Source organism: Onychostruthus taczanowskii, unplaced genomic scaffold (genome assembly GCF_017590055.1).
Source record: "Onychostruthus taczanowskii isolate IOZ18803 unplaced genomic scaffold, ASM1759005v1 scaffold40, whole genome shotgun sequence".
NCBI lineage: Eukaryota > Metazoa > Chordata > Aves > Passeriformes > Passeridae > Onychostruthus > Onychostruthus taczanowskii.
The window spans coordinates 5331831-5345490 of NW_024501460.1; the positions used below are offsets into that span (position 1 = coordinate 5331831).

Genomic DNA, 13660 nt, shown 5'->3' on the forward strand with positions numbered 1-13660 from the left:
GTGCTGCAGGGGATGTTTGCCTTGGCACTGAGAGGCAAGGGGAGCAATTCCTGCCCCAGGGAAGAGGCTGTAGGAAGTCAGAAGCCTGCCCACCATCACCTGGATTAACTTCAAGAGGAACAGAGTGGTTCACTGTGTTTGCGGTTATGGCTCCGCAGAGGTTGCTTGATGAAGGAGATCAAAGTCATGGTTTTTGACTGGGGTGTTGGTTTGGAAACTGAGCTGGACCTGAGAAATTATTTTAAGGTGATAGCAAGTGAGAATTCACAGGCCCAAACATGGACTGAAATTCAACAAATCTATCCTCAGTCCTAAAACATAATGTTCTTTCTTCTCATTGGCGTGCTACTCAGGTTTTTAAAGAGTGTGGGCAGTCCAGGCAATGGGGGTTTTTTGTGGCTTCCACTGGAACTCCTCCAAAAGAGAGAAGGAAGAGAAAAACGCTCTTTGGAACTTGGAGGTTTGGAGATAGTAAACCAACAATGATGGCTGAGCAAGAAAAAAGAAATCTTTGGATATCCTCCATCACAGAAAGTAAGATAAACAAGGAAATTATCTTTATGATTTTGTCAGGAACAGATGACTGTAGTTTAGTAATCTGTAAAAATTTTGCCAAAAAAATGAAGTCTTTTTAATGCAGAAAAATAAAAAATTATTTCTGTCCTGATATACTTAGAGATCTCCTAAACACTGCAGTAGGGACCTGACATGTAAGCGTGTAAGTATTTGCCTCAATGGTATGCTCCTTTTTGGACAAAGATGCAGATTGAATCAAAAACATCCAATACAGAATTTATCTTTGTAAATACAGCTATATTTTCTAAAGATAAATTCAATCTGTTATTTCTTCTCTTTCAAATTTAATTTTGTAATTTGAATGGGCACAGAGAAAAGCCCAGCCTGTAATCACATCTAGGTGTATCTAAGGTAACATCAGTGCAGAGGAAGAGACATATTGGGACCTTAAAGTAAATTATTCCTCATATAAAATTAAGTTTAATCCTTGGTTATAGCCTTCTTGGACGTCAGGGGAAAGTTAATTTTCTCCATCTTTTATGTCTTGGAAAATTGTCTGTATTACAGAATTGACTTTTTTTTTTTTCCCCCCTAAAACACAAAAGGCCTTTTTACTTTAAAATGCTAATAAAGCACCTGTCAGTTTTACAAAATGCAATGTACCTGCTGCTATCCTGCAACCAGCACCAAGAATTTCGTGAGTATAGTTTGGAGTCTTGAAGAAGACACATCACCACCAAATAATTAAACTCTGGCTAACATCCATTCAAATCCAAAATTTAGCAGGTCAATATGTCTTTCACGTCCCCAAACATAGCTTCAGTAGCAGATTAAAAGGAATTTTTTTAAAACATCCATCTGGCTCAAAGGACATTAACAAACAGAAAATTTAAATTGCTAGGTTAAACAATATTACAGTTCTGAGTCACCTGAACTTTTCCCCTTTATGTTTGGTGGTTTGGATAAGATCAGAATAAATAAAGAAAACAAATCCAAGTTTATTTAGTTAATATGATATTCCCTTACCAAATGTACACATTTGGTGTGTTACACTTGAAAGGAAGAATATTCGATGTTTGTTTCTCTAATAGGTGATTGTTCCAACCTGTCTTAATTGATGCAGTTTTCCTGCTAGCTGCAGATAATTCTTTTGTTTAAGCGAGTAATCGAAGATCTGAGCTGTGAGAGTAATTATACATCTCTGTACTTCTGCCTACCTATATATACTTTCTGTAAAATATTGGGCAGGATGCTGCAGAGAGAGGTAGCTCCCACAGGAGAGTCCTCTAGCATAATACATGTTGTGTGCTTGTTATCCATTTGTCTCGTAGAATTATTACTGCAGGTGTTCTTGCAGCCTCACACTTCGGTACTGCAGATACTTAGAAAACTTCTTGTTCAGAAAAATTGAAGTGGAAGTGTAGCAAATGTGCACAGATGACAACTGTGCTGTGTAGGGTACGACAGGGATGAACTCTGAATGGGCGTGAGCACAGGCCCAGCTAGGATCAGAACAGCTGCTGGCTTCAGCAGCAGGGATGACCAACATTTTCCATGCTGCCAAACCAAATGCATTTTCTGGAGGCATCAGCATTGCCGTGTCCACAGCGTTTTCTTCACTGAAGAATCAGGAGCTTTGGCTGTTCCCACCACTCTGGGCTTGCTCACTTCTGGGCTGCTTTTGATCTGTGGAAGCTCCAACTTCTTGGAGCTTCTTCAATACTCTCTGGCATGTTCCTTCTATGCATCTTCCCAGAACTACATCCTGCCAGTCCTGCTTTTCAGTCCTTGCTATCTTGGTACCTGCTGTCTTAAAATGTCTTAGCTCCTGAAGTTCAACATTTCCCAGGGAACTTACTTTATGTACTGTTCACTTTAAAATGTGGTGAAGACAAAGCTTTTCAAGCCTTTGAACAATCATCATTTAGACTAGCAAATGTCAGTTAAAAACAGAAAAATCCATGTACCATTTGCTGCTCTGGAACTTCCTCTGAGTTTGGGACCAAATCAGGTATTTTCAGGAACTGGAAGAGAGAATAAATGTAGAAGGTGATTAGCATTGTTTAAAAAAAAAAAAAAAAAGGGAAAGGCAGGGAGGTACAGGCGGATAAGTAATTTCTCTGAAAGATGTTATTCTACAAACATGCCATATACATCTTTGTGTAACTGTTTAGCAGCTCTCCCCAGCAGCCAAGTTCCCCAGTTTACATGAGAAATAAGACTAAAGATGATTCTTGCAGTACATTGCATTTCTGGTATCTGACTTTAAATACAAATGTTGTAAAAGGTGGTCTTTAAATTATGATTGTTGTCATAATGTTGTGACAGCTCATTTTAGTACCGCAGTAGTTCACAATATGAAAATTTATTAAGGCTGCAGAATTACTTGATCACGCTACTCAGTAAGCATCTTTAATATCTGCTTATACCTATCCATAATAACTACATTTTCTTCACTGTTCCATTCCAAAAGTCTCTTGGAAGTAGTGATCCGAGAAAACACTGAAGAGTAAAATATTTTCCTTTAATAATGACAGTTTAGTTTTTGTATGTATTGTGGAGTTAGTGTATCTGCAATACACAAACATTACAGTACTTTCATGGACCTATTGCAGAATGTGTGTTTTGTGACAGTGGCTGTTGTATTATACTACTGACAAAAGTAAGGCAGGCACTCACATTGGCATTGATGAATTCTGCTTATGTAGTTGCTGCAAAACATAGGGTCCTCTGTGAATGGTCGGGGTATTTACATACCAAATGTCTCAGCATTACTAGACTACCTGTTATACCACACTCAGCACAATGTTATCCAGGTCTTTGTCTCTGTATTTTCAAGTACTAATGTTTTATATTCCTTTCCTTGCCACACTCAGCTTCTTAACTGAGTGATTTTTCTCTTCTTCGTGCTATATTGAGATCAGCCTATATTAGGTTTTTTCCCTTTACCCACATGGGATTGACTCTTTAGAAGACCTGCTTCTTCTGTGTTTGGCTTTTTGAGGAGTTTGAACTGCTCTGTGAAGGTCAAGGCTTTCTGTGCAAATACAAGAGAAAAAGCAAGATGCTGAAATAACATTAGCAGGTAACAAATAGGGAAGGAGGAGAGGTGGGAGTCTGGAAATTGCCAGGATGTTGAAGGTATGAAAAGATCACACTCAGAGCATTACATCTGCAGACCTGCTTCTTCCTCGGATGTTGTATCAAACCTTCACCTGGCTATTTAAGCCCAAAACCAGTCCCTGCTTGCTTTCCTGGGGCTTACTGTCTGACATCTTTGTAAGGTAACCTTTGCAATAGCTGAGGGTTGATTCTTACCTTTGCAGCCATCTGCTCTTGGCCCTGCATGCTTTTGAGATGGCATTTTTCTTACCACACTCCTTTTTATCTGCAGGCTGAGTGGCTTGCAGGGAAATGAGGGAATTAAAACTGTGACTTTACTGAAGACCCACACAATCTGGTCCGCTTGGCTTTCATAGAATCATAGAACAATCCAGGCTGGAAGGGGCTTGAAAGATTCCTGTTTTGTTTTCTCTGATGAGGGCCCTCAAGTGTAGCTATTTGGAGTGAAGGCCGTGTCTGTCATGCCCGTGTTGTCTCTAAGGACAGTAGCATTTTTGTGATTTTAAGAAAAAGGAGCTCTCTTAACTGAGCAATATTAAGTGATTAAAAAGAAGAATCCCTTGCTATTTTATATCACCATATACAAAATACATATGAATATGTATGCTTACAGTATTTTAGGTGTAAATCATTGCTGTAATAAGATTCTCTGCTCTTTTCACTGAAAAGTATCTCTTCAGAAAGACCCACAGAATAAATTAATAAGAGTGTTAAATAAATACATCATCCTGCTTCTGATAGGCCAAGTGAAGGTGTTCAAGATGAAGTGCATATGGTTCTAACAAAATTACGTAATTTATCATTATTAAGAGAAACATCTTTCAGATATGTTCTCGCCTATTAGCTGTCTTACTTTACTTCACACCTTTGTGATAGCCAAATGGTAGCAATAAATTTATATTTCCTGCCTTTTCAAAACCTTCATGTAGCAGTGGTTGTAGGATATGTTATGGGATAAAGAAACAAAGAAAACAGCATTTGCAAAACACAGGCTTACAGAAGTAAAATACACAATAGTTAAAACTTCTGTTATGTGCTTTCCTTCACTTCCTGTCCCATTCTCTGTAGACAAATGGAATCAATTAAAATAAGGGAAATGTCTCCAAAATATTTTTTCCACATTGATTCCAGCTCTGGAGAGCTGGAATAATCTACGTGTTTAAGAAGCCAAATGTAGTTTTTCAACAGTCTTTCCGGAGTGAAAATAAATAAGGCTGCTGCTGTAACATTTAATACCAACACAAAGATTTGGCAAAGAGCTGAAATTATTGATGAGGTTTTGGTTCCATTTGAGTTGTATTAATTACTGTGTAGCACACTGGTGTGTTTAATATTGCAGTAAAAGATAGTTTCAAAAATATCTGTCCATATTCATTTAAAAACAAACAAAACACATTAACCTCACCTTAGTAAATATGAAAAATTTATTATAAAGTGTGCTGTGTATAGCATATCCAATTTTGGGTGTGGGGAGAAAAGGTAATGCTTCTTAAGAACAATAACCACTTCACTTAAATTTGCAATAGGATTGCAAATTGGTTGGCTTCATCTAATAGGAAAGACTCTAGATAAACAACTTATAAGACTGTTGCCAGCTCTTAAAATAACCTTTATTCTTAGACATTTCTGTTCTTGTCAGCATTCACTTAAGATGCATTTTATAGTCACTGTGCCAGAAAATATGGGTGTGGAACTTCTTCATGTAGTGTTAGAGGCCCAGATTAGCAGCCATAAGTGCAATATGACCTGTGGTGTCATCAGGGATTTTTCTTCCTAGCTAAGATTCAGCAGAGTGCCCATAAGGTACGCCTGTCAGCTTCCTAGGTGCAACAGGAAAAAAAACCCCTGATTTTATATATTTGTGTGTGTGTATATAAATATATTAATACACAGGACCTTTTCCTTTTTCTCTATAATAAAGAACCATGAAAATGTATATGTTTATATGTGATCCCTGGCTGTAATAAGGTAACCATTTCTTGTCTGCAAATTTGTAACAAAAGGAAGAAGATGGCTATGTTCATTATCTAGAAGTTGGTATTTTTCATATATTTATGCATGTGTATATAACATGCCTATATATGTATTAGATATGTAAATGTGTTTAATATGTAAAGCTATCTGTTGTACATCGGCTTTAGTTATAAGCAGCATATCTTCAAGAAAAAAGTGGAAATCATTGTTACTTCTCCAGTGATGATGACCCTCTTGGGAGATCAATTTTTTTAAAAACTGATACCTAGAGAAATTGCTGTCTTGCAGTGTTTCTATATTACTGTACTGTGGTGGCACTTTTATGTGTTTAGGCCTTGCATTGTCCAGTAGGTTGATTCTACATAAGGTGAGAGTGTTGCACCCTCTCCTGTTAGGCCACTCCTGCTTTTGTCTGCCATCAAAAAACAAACAGTGGCAAGAAAAAGAAAAACAGTTTGTTTGCTTTTGACGGCAGAAAGGCTGCTGCCTAGCTACTTACCTGAGTAATTTTAGGACACTCACCCTGAAATTTATCAGTGAGATCTCACACAAGCAGGTAGCTAGTTGTTTGGAATTGGCAAGTTTGGCAGGATGATAAGGATGAGTAATTCAGTGACAGTGAGAAAAAATATCTTCATCTGGGCTCAGCAGGATTTGTTAGAGCTCATGGGTTATATGCCACACAATTACAATTCTGTAAAGTATGTGGGAAAAAGATATGTCTGGCCACCTTTGTGCTGCAGAGCCTATGGAAGGAAAAATGTGGTAATTAATTAAGTAGACAGACATTTATACAGAGCTGTCAAGGAAATATGCCATCATACTTTTCAGAGCAGAACTATGCATTCTGAGGCAAATTAAAAAAAAAAAATTAAACCCAGTCACCTTATCTTCAGCCCTGCAGAAATATGAACAGTCACTTCTGCCTCAACTCTGAGCTGCAAAGTAAAATCTTTATGTGATTAAAGTACACAAGACATGCCACACACCTTCAGAAACTGGAGATGATAATCTAGTAGTATTTTGCAAAATAGTAGCAGCGGGTCAGCAGGATCTACTGCACCAGCTGTGTCAAGATGGGAAGGCAGCCCCTAGGATTCAGGTTAGCCCCTAGGATTCAGGCTGCTTCCCAGGCCAGCACCGTCCCACTGCAATTGCATCTGTCACATGGCTTGGCATGGAAGCCACACATAACCTGCCCACCAGCCACAGGTGTCCCTGAGAGTCAGACACTGGCAGCCAGACAGACACCTTTGGAGAGGACAGAGTTCAGAGTTCAGTCAATTTGGCTGGATTTGTTAAATTTTTAGGGTAATATCATGTTCTTTCAGTGTCTGCAGGACATTCAGATTTTACTTCTATAATTCTTAATTCTACAATTTAATTCTTACTGCACCTCCCCATACATGTCTTTGATGCTCTGTTATATAGGGAAACCTTTCCTACATGCTTTTTTCCCCTCAATAGCAATGAAAGATTCCATGAAGTAGCTAATTCCTGTGGTTGCTTCCTGCCAACTATGACAAAGGACTAGTACTTGTTTCCATATGAACGTATGAAGACCTAATAACCAGAGAATGGTTGGGTTACAAGATGGACTAGTGCTTACTCTTCAATGATTTCTTTTTCCCCATTTGTTGAGTCACATCTGCTGATAAATCCCATTCTAAAGCCCTAAGCCTGCTCCTGGATTCAGACAGAAGGCAATAGTAAGGTTTTCAAGAAAAGCCTTCTTGTTCACAAAAAACAGCTGACCATATAGACTTGTACTAAATCTTTGAACAACGACAAATTGTCAGGTTTTGAGGGTTGGACCTGTCAGAACCAAAGTACATCATTTTTCAGGCAGAATTTAAACATCAAATAATTCTAAAGGAGCTGAGAAGCAACTTCTATATTTCTGTTTATTGTCTTCTGATGGCAGTGTGGTTCTTTATTGCACATTCTTTCCTGGGGAATTTAATTGCAATGTGTTACCTAAATAGGTAAATAAACTTTTGGGTAACAAAGTTGCTGAGCAAATTACAGAGCCTTTTTCCCCAAAAGTTTCCTGTGGTCAATGAAACTCCCCTGGCACTGACCTGTGCACTGGCTTCCAGCAACCTACCAGAAGAGTAAATGTGGTGTACAAGCTACAAACATGCAGGATGAAAAAAGAGCACAACAGGTAGGCACTTAAGTCTCTAATTTGGGACAGTGCTCCACAGTGAGCGCATGCTGAAGTGCTTTCTTCAGACTCGGGATGGTGAGGACACTGTAAGAAGCCTGTTGTGGTTCCTAGGGTTAATGAGTGTCAGTGTGTAAATACTGGTGCAATCCTTCTGCTGAGGCAGGGGATGTTTATGGATGGGAATTTTTCAGCAGCTATAAATGGAAGGTCTATTTGTTTTGTCTAAGGCACATGGGAAAGGCTTGATCATAACTTTAAAAATTCAATGCTACTGGCTTAAAAAAAATCCTTAGGTTTCAAAGTTCAGCTTACAGTGCCATGGCAGAGGTTCTGGAAGGGAGGCAGCAGAGCAGGCAAGCTGCAGCAGCCCAGCAAAGGCCGACAGCACAACACTAGTGGCTCTGCACTTGCTGAAATGCCTGCATGCTGTGGTTTGCTAAGGAAGCAGCTCACACATAAATCTGTGCTTTTATTGCATTCGAGTCAAGAGGTGCAGCAGTAGATAACATCACCTGTTGGCACAGGGACAGCAAACAACAGCTTGTACCTTTCTCCTACAAAGCCATCTGCCCAGCTGAATATGATTGACTGAGAAGTCACGTACTCAGTCTCATGTATCTCCCCAGCTGGGGGAGAAAAAAAATGCAATTCAGGTTTCAGCATTTTTGTAATCCCTCTGAGCCTCCCATTAAATTTGCTCTACTGTGTGGGAAAGGATTAAAGATTCTTTGGGCTCCATAACACAGTATACAAAAATTAAGTACTTCAGCATGGTTTGTGGTAAGGCAGCAACTAAAGTGTATAGCCTGCCACATAACCCAGAGCAGCGAGTTCTCTTTGACAAGTAACACTTGTTGACAGCTTAAAATTTCTGTGGGTAACACATGCCACAGTTGTGTATGGCCTTTGTATTAAATATTCTGTATGCAACATATTTCATAAGTAACTTCAAAAATAATCAGAGTTGTTCATATGCTGTTACTGACTTAGCTTGGAGTGCCAAAAGAAGGAAATATTTGCTGGCAAGGGAAACTTCTGTTCCTTTATGAACAGCTTCATAAATGCTCCCTTGTAATAAATATTTCAAGATTAAAATCAATGTGTTACAAGTTTCAGACAAGGCTGTTTATCAAGATTAAATAGTTCATTTCCTAAAAAGCAATATTAGTCACATTTTATGTAAGTGTGAGCACAAATGAGAAATTTTTATTCAAGAGAAGCCAGGATTTTTTCCCCACAAAAAATGGGAAATGGAAAATGCCAAAAACATTCTTTCCCTGATTTTTTTACTACTTTAAGAGCCTGACTTGCTGTTAGGCTTAATTTGCAGAGTATTAAATTCTACTAAATCTACCATGCTTAGTGTAATTCAGTATCTAGCCTTTTTTGTCCTAATTCAACACTTAAATGTATGAACCTTTTTGTTTCTGTGAAAAGGACACAAAGCTGCTGTGTACCCAGGTTTAAGGAGAAAGTACAGGCAAGAAAGGGCATAACAGACAGTAAAAAGTAGACTCCAAAATTCATACTTCTAAAAGTAAACTTTGTCTTCTGCTTTCATTACCCTACTTGCATGAAACTTCTTCCTTCCCCATCTCAGCTGCTAAGCAAAGAGCTGTGTGTGACAACTGCCAGCTGCTCATCCAACCACAATTTACCAATGTTATGGGGCAGACTAGAAAGTGCTGAAGAACAAGAGGAGTCAAAGCATCAATGTTGCATTTTTGTCATATGTCATTTCCTCATTGCACTAGGAAGCACAAATATAGGAGGTCTGAATACCATCTTGTGAACAAGAGGTAGCTCCAGTGTGTGTAAAATGCTACTGCTGAACTAACAACTGTTGAACTGTTTTCACCATTCATAAGGCAAATTATATTAGGATTCCAAAGGAACTGGTAAATAATACCATGCCATGCAATTTATATCTAGGGTTTCCACCTAAAGAACATAAGAAATACCTGCTGATTGTATCCATATTTTTGTTTTTCATTATATTTGTCTTTTCATTTTTCTCAACATAGAACCTGCTTGCTTTTTCTCTGTTCTAACTTCTAATGTTATTTTTTGAGACTTTAAATGGTTTTCCTCAATGTCATTATTTCAAGATTTTATATGCGCAGGTATTTTACGTATTGGTTATTTTCCTTAAGGTCTAGACAAGTGTATTATTTACAAAAAGAAATGTTTATAGAAAAAAATGTAATTTTGAAAAAGCTTAATATCTGGGCTATTCACTTACTGGTTTGTTTTTGGGGGATTTTTTTGTGCAGTCTAAATTATAACCTGTTTACTGATATTTTGGTTTGATTTCAGGTTGCCATTGGCCAGCTGTATGCCACAGAAAAATTGGTCATTGAGAGTCCGGGAAACACATAGCCAAGAAAAGTCTCTGATCCTGAAACAACACTGGACCATCTTCAGCATCCTACAGTGCCACATACAGAAACTGCACATGCATATTTCTGAGTTTGTCTGTTCTGCATAAGAAATGCCTGAGAGACTGTTTTTGGCAACCAAAGTTCTATTTTCTAAAGGGTCACATGTTCTAAGATAAATGGCTGTGATTTATAATAGTGTATAAGGTAGTCTTAGAATTTGTTTGTTTGTGTGTCCTATGTGAGGGAATAGTTCCTGCCTATTTCAACAATAAAACTTCATTAAACTACCTGCAACCAGCTACATCATTTTGCTGCTGACCTTGTCTCTCTCTGACCACGAAAAACATGCTAGATTTAAAACCCCTCAAAATTTAAAACTCTTCACCTAGTTACTAAGTTTTTATTAATCCTGTTTCACTTTAAAATATCCAGCTTCTGAACTAAATGAGTAAGTACTCAAATAAAATACTTTTATTTGAAGTATTAAAACCAGAGATGGTCAGAATTTTCATCTCCTGGACTTTGATACTTAAAAATATCACAGGCTGCATTGTGTGGTTTCCTTGAAGAGCATCCCTTGACATTTCAGGAAGTGACATAAAAAATTCACTAGTTCTTTCTTTAGTTTCCAAGAGTTAATAACCAGTCTTATCTTACTTTTAACAATTAACTGATCAGAATAGCAGAATGTAAGGCTTGAATTACTGAGGCTTGGGAGCTTTCAAATGTTTTTTTCACCCCCAAGTCCTTTAATTTATTGAGGTGCCGCTATTAGCAGAAAGCTCCACATCACTTTATCAAAGATTTCCCTTCTTTCACGAACATCATGAAGAAAAAGAACCTAACTGGAACAGTAACTCAAGTACTGTAAGTCATGAAGTGGCAAAAAGCTTTGCCTAGAGAAGGTGCTCAGCATAGCATTTTATTGATTACTCTTAAATCCGTAGAATGCTCAACACTTTTAAGACCACAGATTAATAAAAAAGCAAGCAAAACTTTTGATCAGGTTTTGCTCAAGTCATTGCTGTGCTTGAATTTGTTTTCTGTTAGAAATCTGCAGAAAAATTAAGCAGTGCAAAGCTGGCATACAGGAAAAAAAAAAATAGTTTCCTTTTATTTCAGTGAATTGTTGTGAGGTTTTTTTAAGTAGAGAAACAGAAACTCAAAACTACTTCCGTGGCATTATGGCCTTTGAAATCCACCCCTTATTTTTCTTGCTTCACAAAATTCATTTTTGTTTATGTTCTTCTGTGTTGTTCATGCTCTGTGAAATTATTAAAACAGAGTGTCTAATTAAAGTTTCTAATTTAGAACAAGCTCCCATTCCTCACTGCCCCTTAAAGTGCATTTTACCATTTTGTACAGTTAGATTGAGATGTATAGTAATGGATTTCGTATGGACAATACAGTGTACAGAATAAAATAGTGTGTACCTGAGACTGCCAATGTAGGGCCCTTTCAACTTCAGATAAAAAGCAATTACAATAGTAATTCTCCCAACATTAGGTTTATAAGTATTGCAATGTAAATTGCTTTTAGTGAACATTTTATTAAAATGGAATTGAATTGAATTATTCTAATAGGTAATATACATTAGATTTTGTATTTGAAATCTCCACAACTGGATAATTAAGTGCACTTAAGTTAATGGTGAAAGTGCAGGGGAAGAAGGGTTTGATTGCTCTTTAAGCTTCCAGTGAGCTCACAGAAATGCAGCATCTTACACTCTTGGATGACACAGGCCTGGAAGAGCTGCCAGTTTTATACTGTTAGAAACTTGGTTGCTAAAACAGTACATGTAAAATCCTTGTCTAAAAGAGCTTAATTACTGGAACAAGCACTGCATACCATTTCAAGATCTGAGAATGTATGCTAGAAAGCAAAATAAACATATTTAAAAATAGTATAGCCCTGATTTATAAAGAGGGACAACTGCATTGGTAACTAATTTTTTTTTTTTTTTTTTTTTTTTTTTTTTTTTTTTTAATAAGGGAACTCTTCCAATGCATAATCAGTTCTTCAAAAATACCTTTCCAGTGAAGTTCTTCAGCATTGTTTCAAACAAGAATACAGCTGTAGATGGTATGTCCTGTCATTCGGCAGGCAGTCATGGGAATGTGAAATGTCTTATTAATTCCTTCTAAAGTATGAAGATTACTTTTCCATTAATGCCTAAAAATTCTGTTGTTAAGTTTTTGTGGTAGATAAAACACTACTGCAGTCTCAGTTCATGGCATCTGCTCCAACCTTCTTTCTCAAGGTTACCACTCAGATTCTCTCTCCCTTACTTACTTCTGCCTTCAGAGGAGCAGTAGTAACCATCAGAGGTTAATTCTACAGAGAGAATCATCCAGGCAGCAAGGGGAAAAAAGTAGTGGTGCTCTGTAATTTCCCTCTGTTCCCAGTCCATACTGCTGACCTTCTCAGTAAAGGACAAATTAGTTCTCACTTGAAATTACTGATCAGCTTATCATACAGTATTTATACATTACTTATTAGAAACAAGGTAAAACTCCTCTGCTGCTACAGTCCACAAGTCTGCATAACACTGTCTAGCTTGTTAACAGCAGTGCAAAGCTAGCAAAGGCATTATCACTCCTCAAACCCAACAGCATTTTTTCCCAATTCATTTTAGATGCTTGTTCCCTCTTTTGGACAGGCCTGTATTTTTCCTTTGCTTGTAACACGGATGTAAGTGCATGGTCAGTTAGTGTTAATTATGTGCATATCAGTTGTACTGACTGAAAGACACCTACAAATATATTTTTCCCTTACCTGATGTACATTTTAAGGGATATTGTCAAAATATGCCCAGTTCTGTACAAAAACATAGCTTGACAAGTGCTTTGGCATTGAAATCCTACAAGCTGTGGAAAGAAAATACTTGCTAACCAGACCTGGCTTAGGAAGTCGAGCCCTGTTGTAGGCTGGGATGACTTAAGTGTTGTTGTGTTGGTGTCCACTTGCCCTGTTCTTGCTCTTGGCTGGGGCTGTGCTCATCGCTGCCAGTGGAGAGAGCAGCCTGGAGAGCTGGCACTGTGCTCCAGCCTCGGAGCTGCTGTGCTCTTACAGCTGCACCTTCTGTGCTTCACCAGTTCCGTTTACGTTGCAATACTCATTAAATCTCTCTTGGCACGCTGTCAGAAGCTTTGTTGGATTTTGTCAAAGCAGTGTAAACAACAGGAATAGTTAAAACACAAAGGAATGATCCCATGACTTACATACAATGTCCACTATTATAAAAAGTATATATTTCTTCCTTAGAACAGAGCTCAATAAATATCTTTACTGAAGCTGCAATGTCTTAGCAAAACAATTTTTGCTTTTGTATTAAATTAAAAGTGGTTTTTTTCCCCGATCTCGACACTTTAGCAAACTATTGACCTCAGCAGTATGAGCCAAAATTTGAGTGCCTATACTGAAGTTTGTCCTTACTTTTACAGGATAAGCTTGGAAACAGCACTCTGAAAGGAAAAAAAGAACAATTTGATTGGTA

At 37.8% G+C, this 13660-nt stretch overlaps 1 protein-coding gene across 3 annotated transcripts in view; it reads left to right on the forward strand.

The window, feature by feature from the left end:
* LYRM4 (LYR motif containing 4) overlaps positions 1–10451 on the forward strand; it is an 85843-nt gene extending 75392 nt beyond the window's left edge. For 2 of the 3 annotated variants that reach the window (XM_041413156.1, XM_041413158.1), the window contains one exon: positions 10100–10451. In XM_041413156.1, coding sequence (XP_041269090.1) covers positions 10100–10271 — 172 coding nt within the window. In that variant the 3' untranslated portion in view covers positions 10272–10451. The remainder of the gene's footprint in view (positions 1–10099) is intronic. The other variant, XR_005953292.1, reaches the window with a different exon arrangement.
* Positions 10452–13660: the final 3209 nt, after the last annotated feature.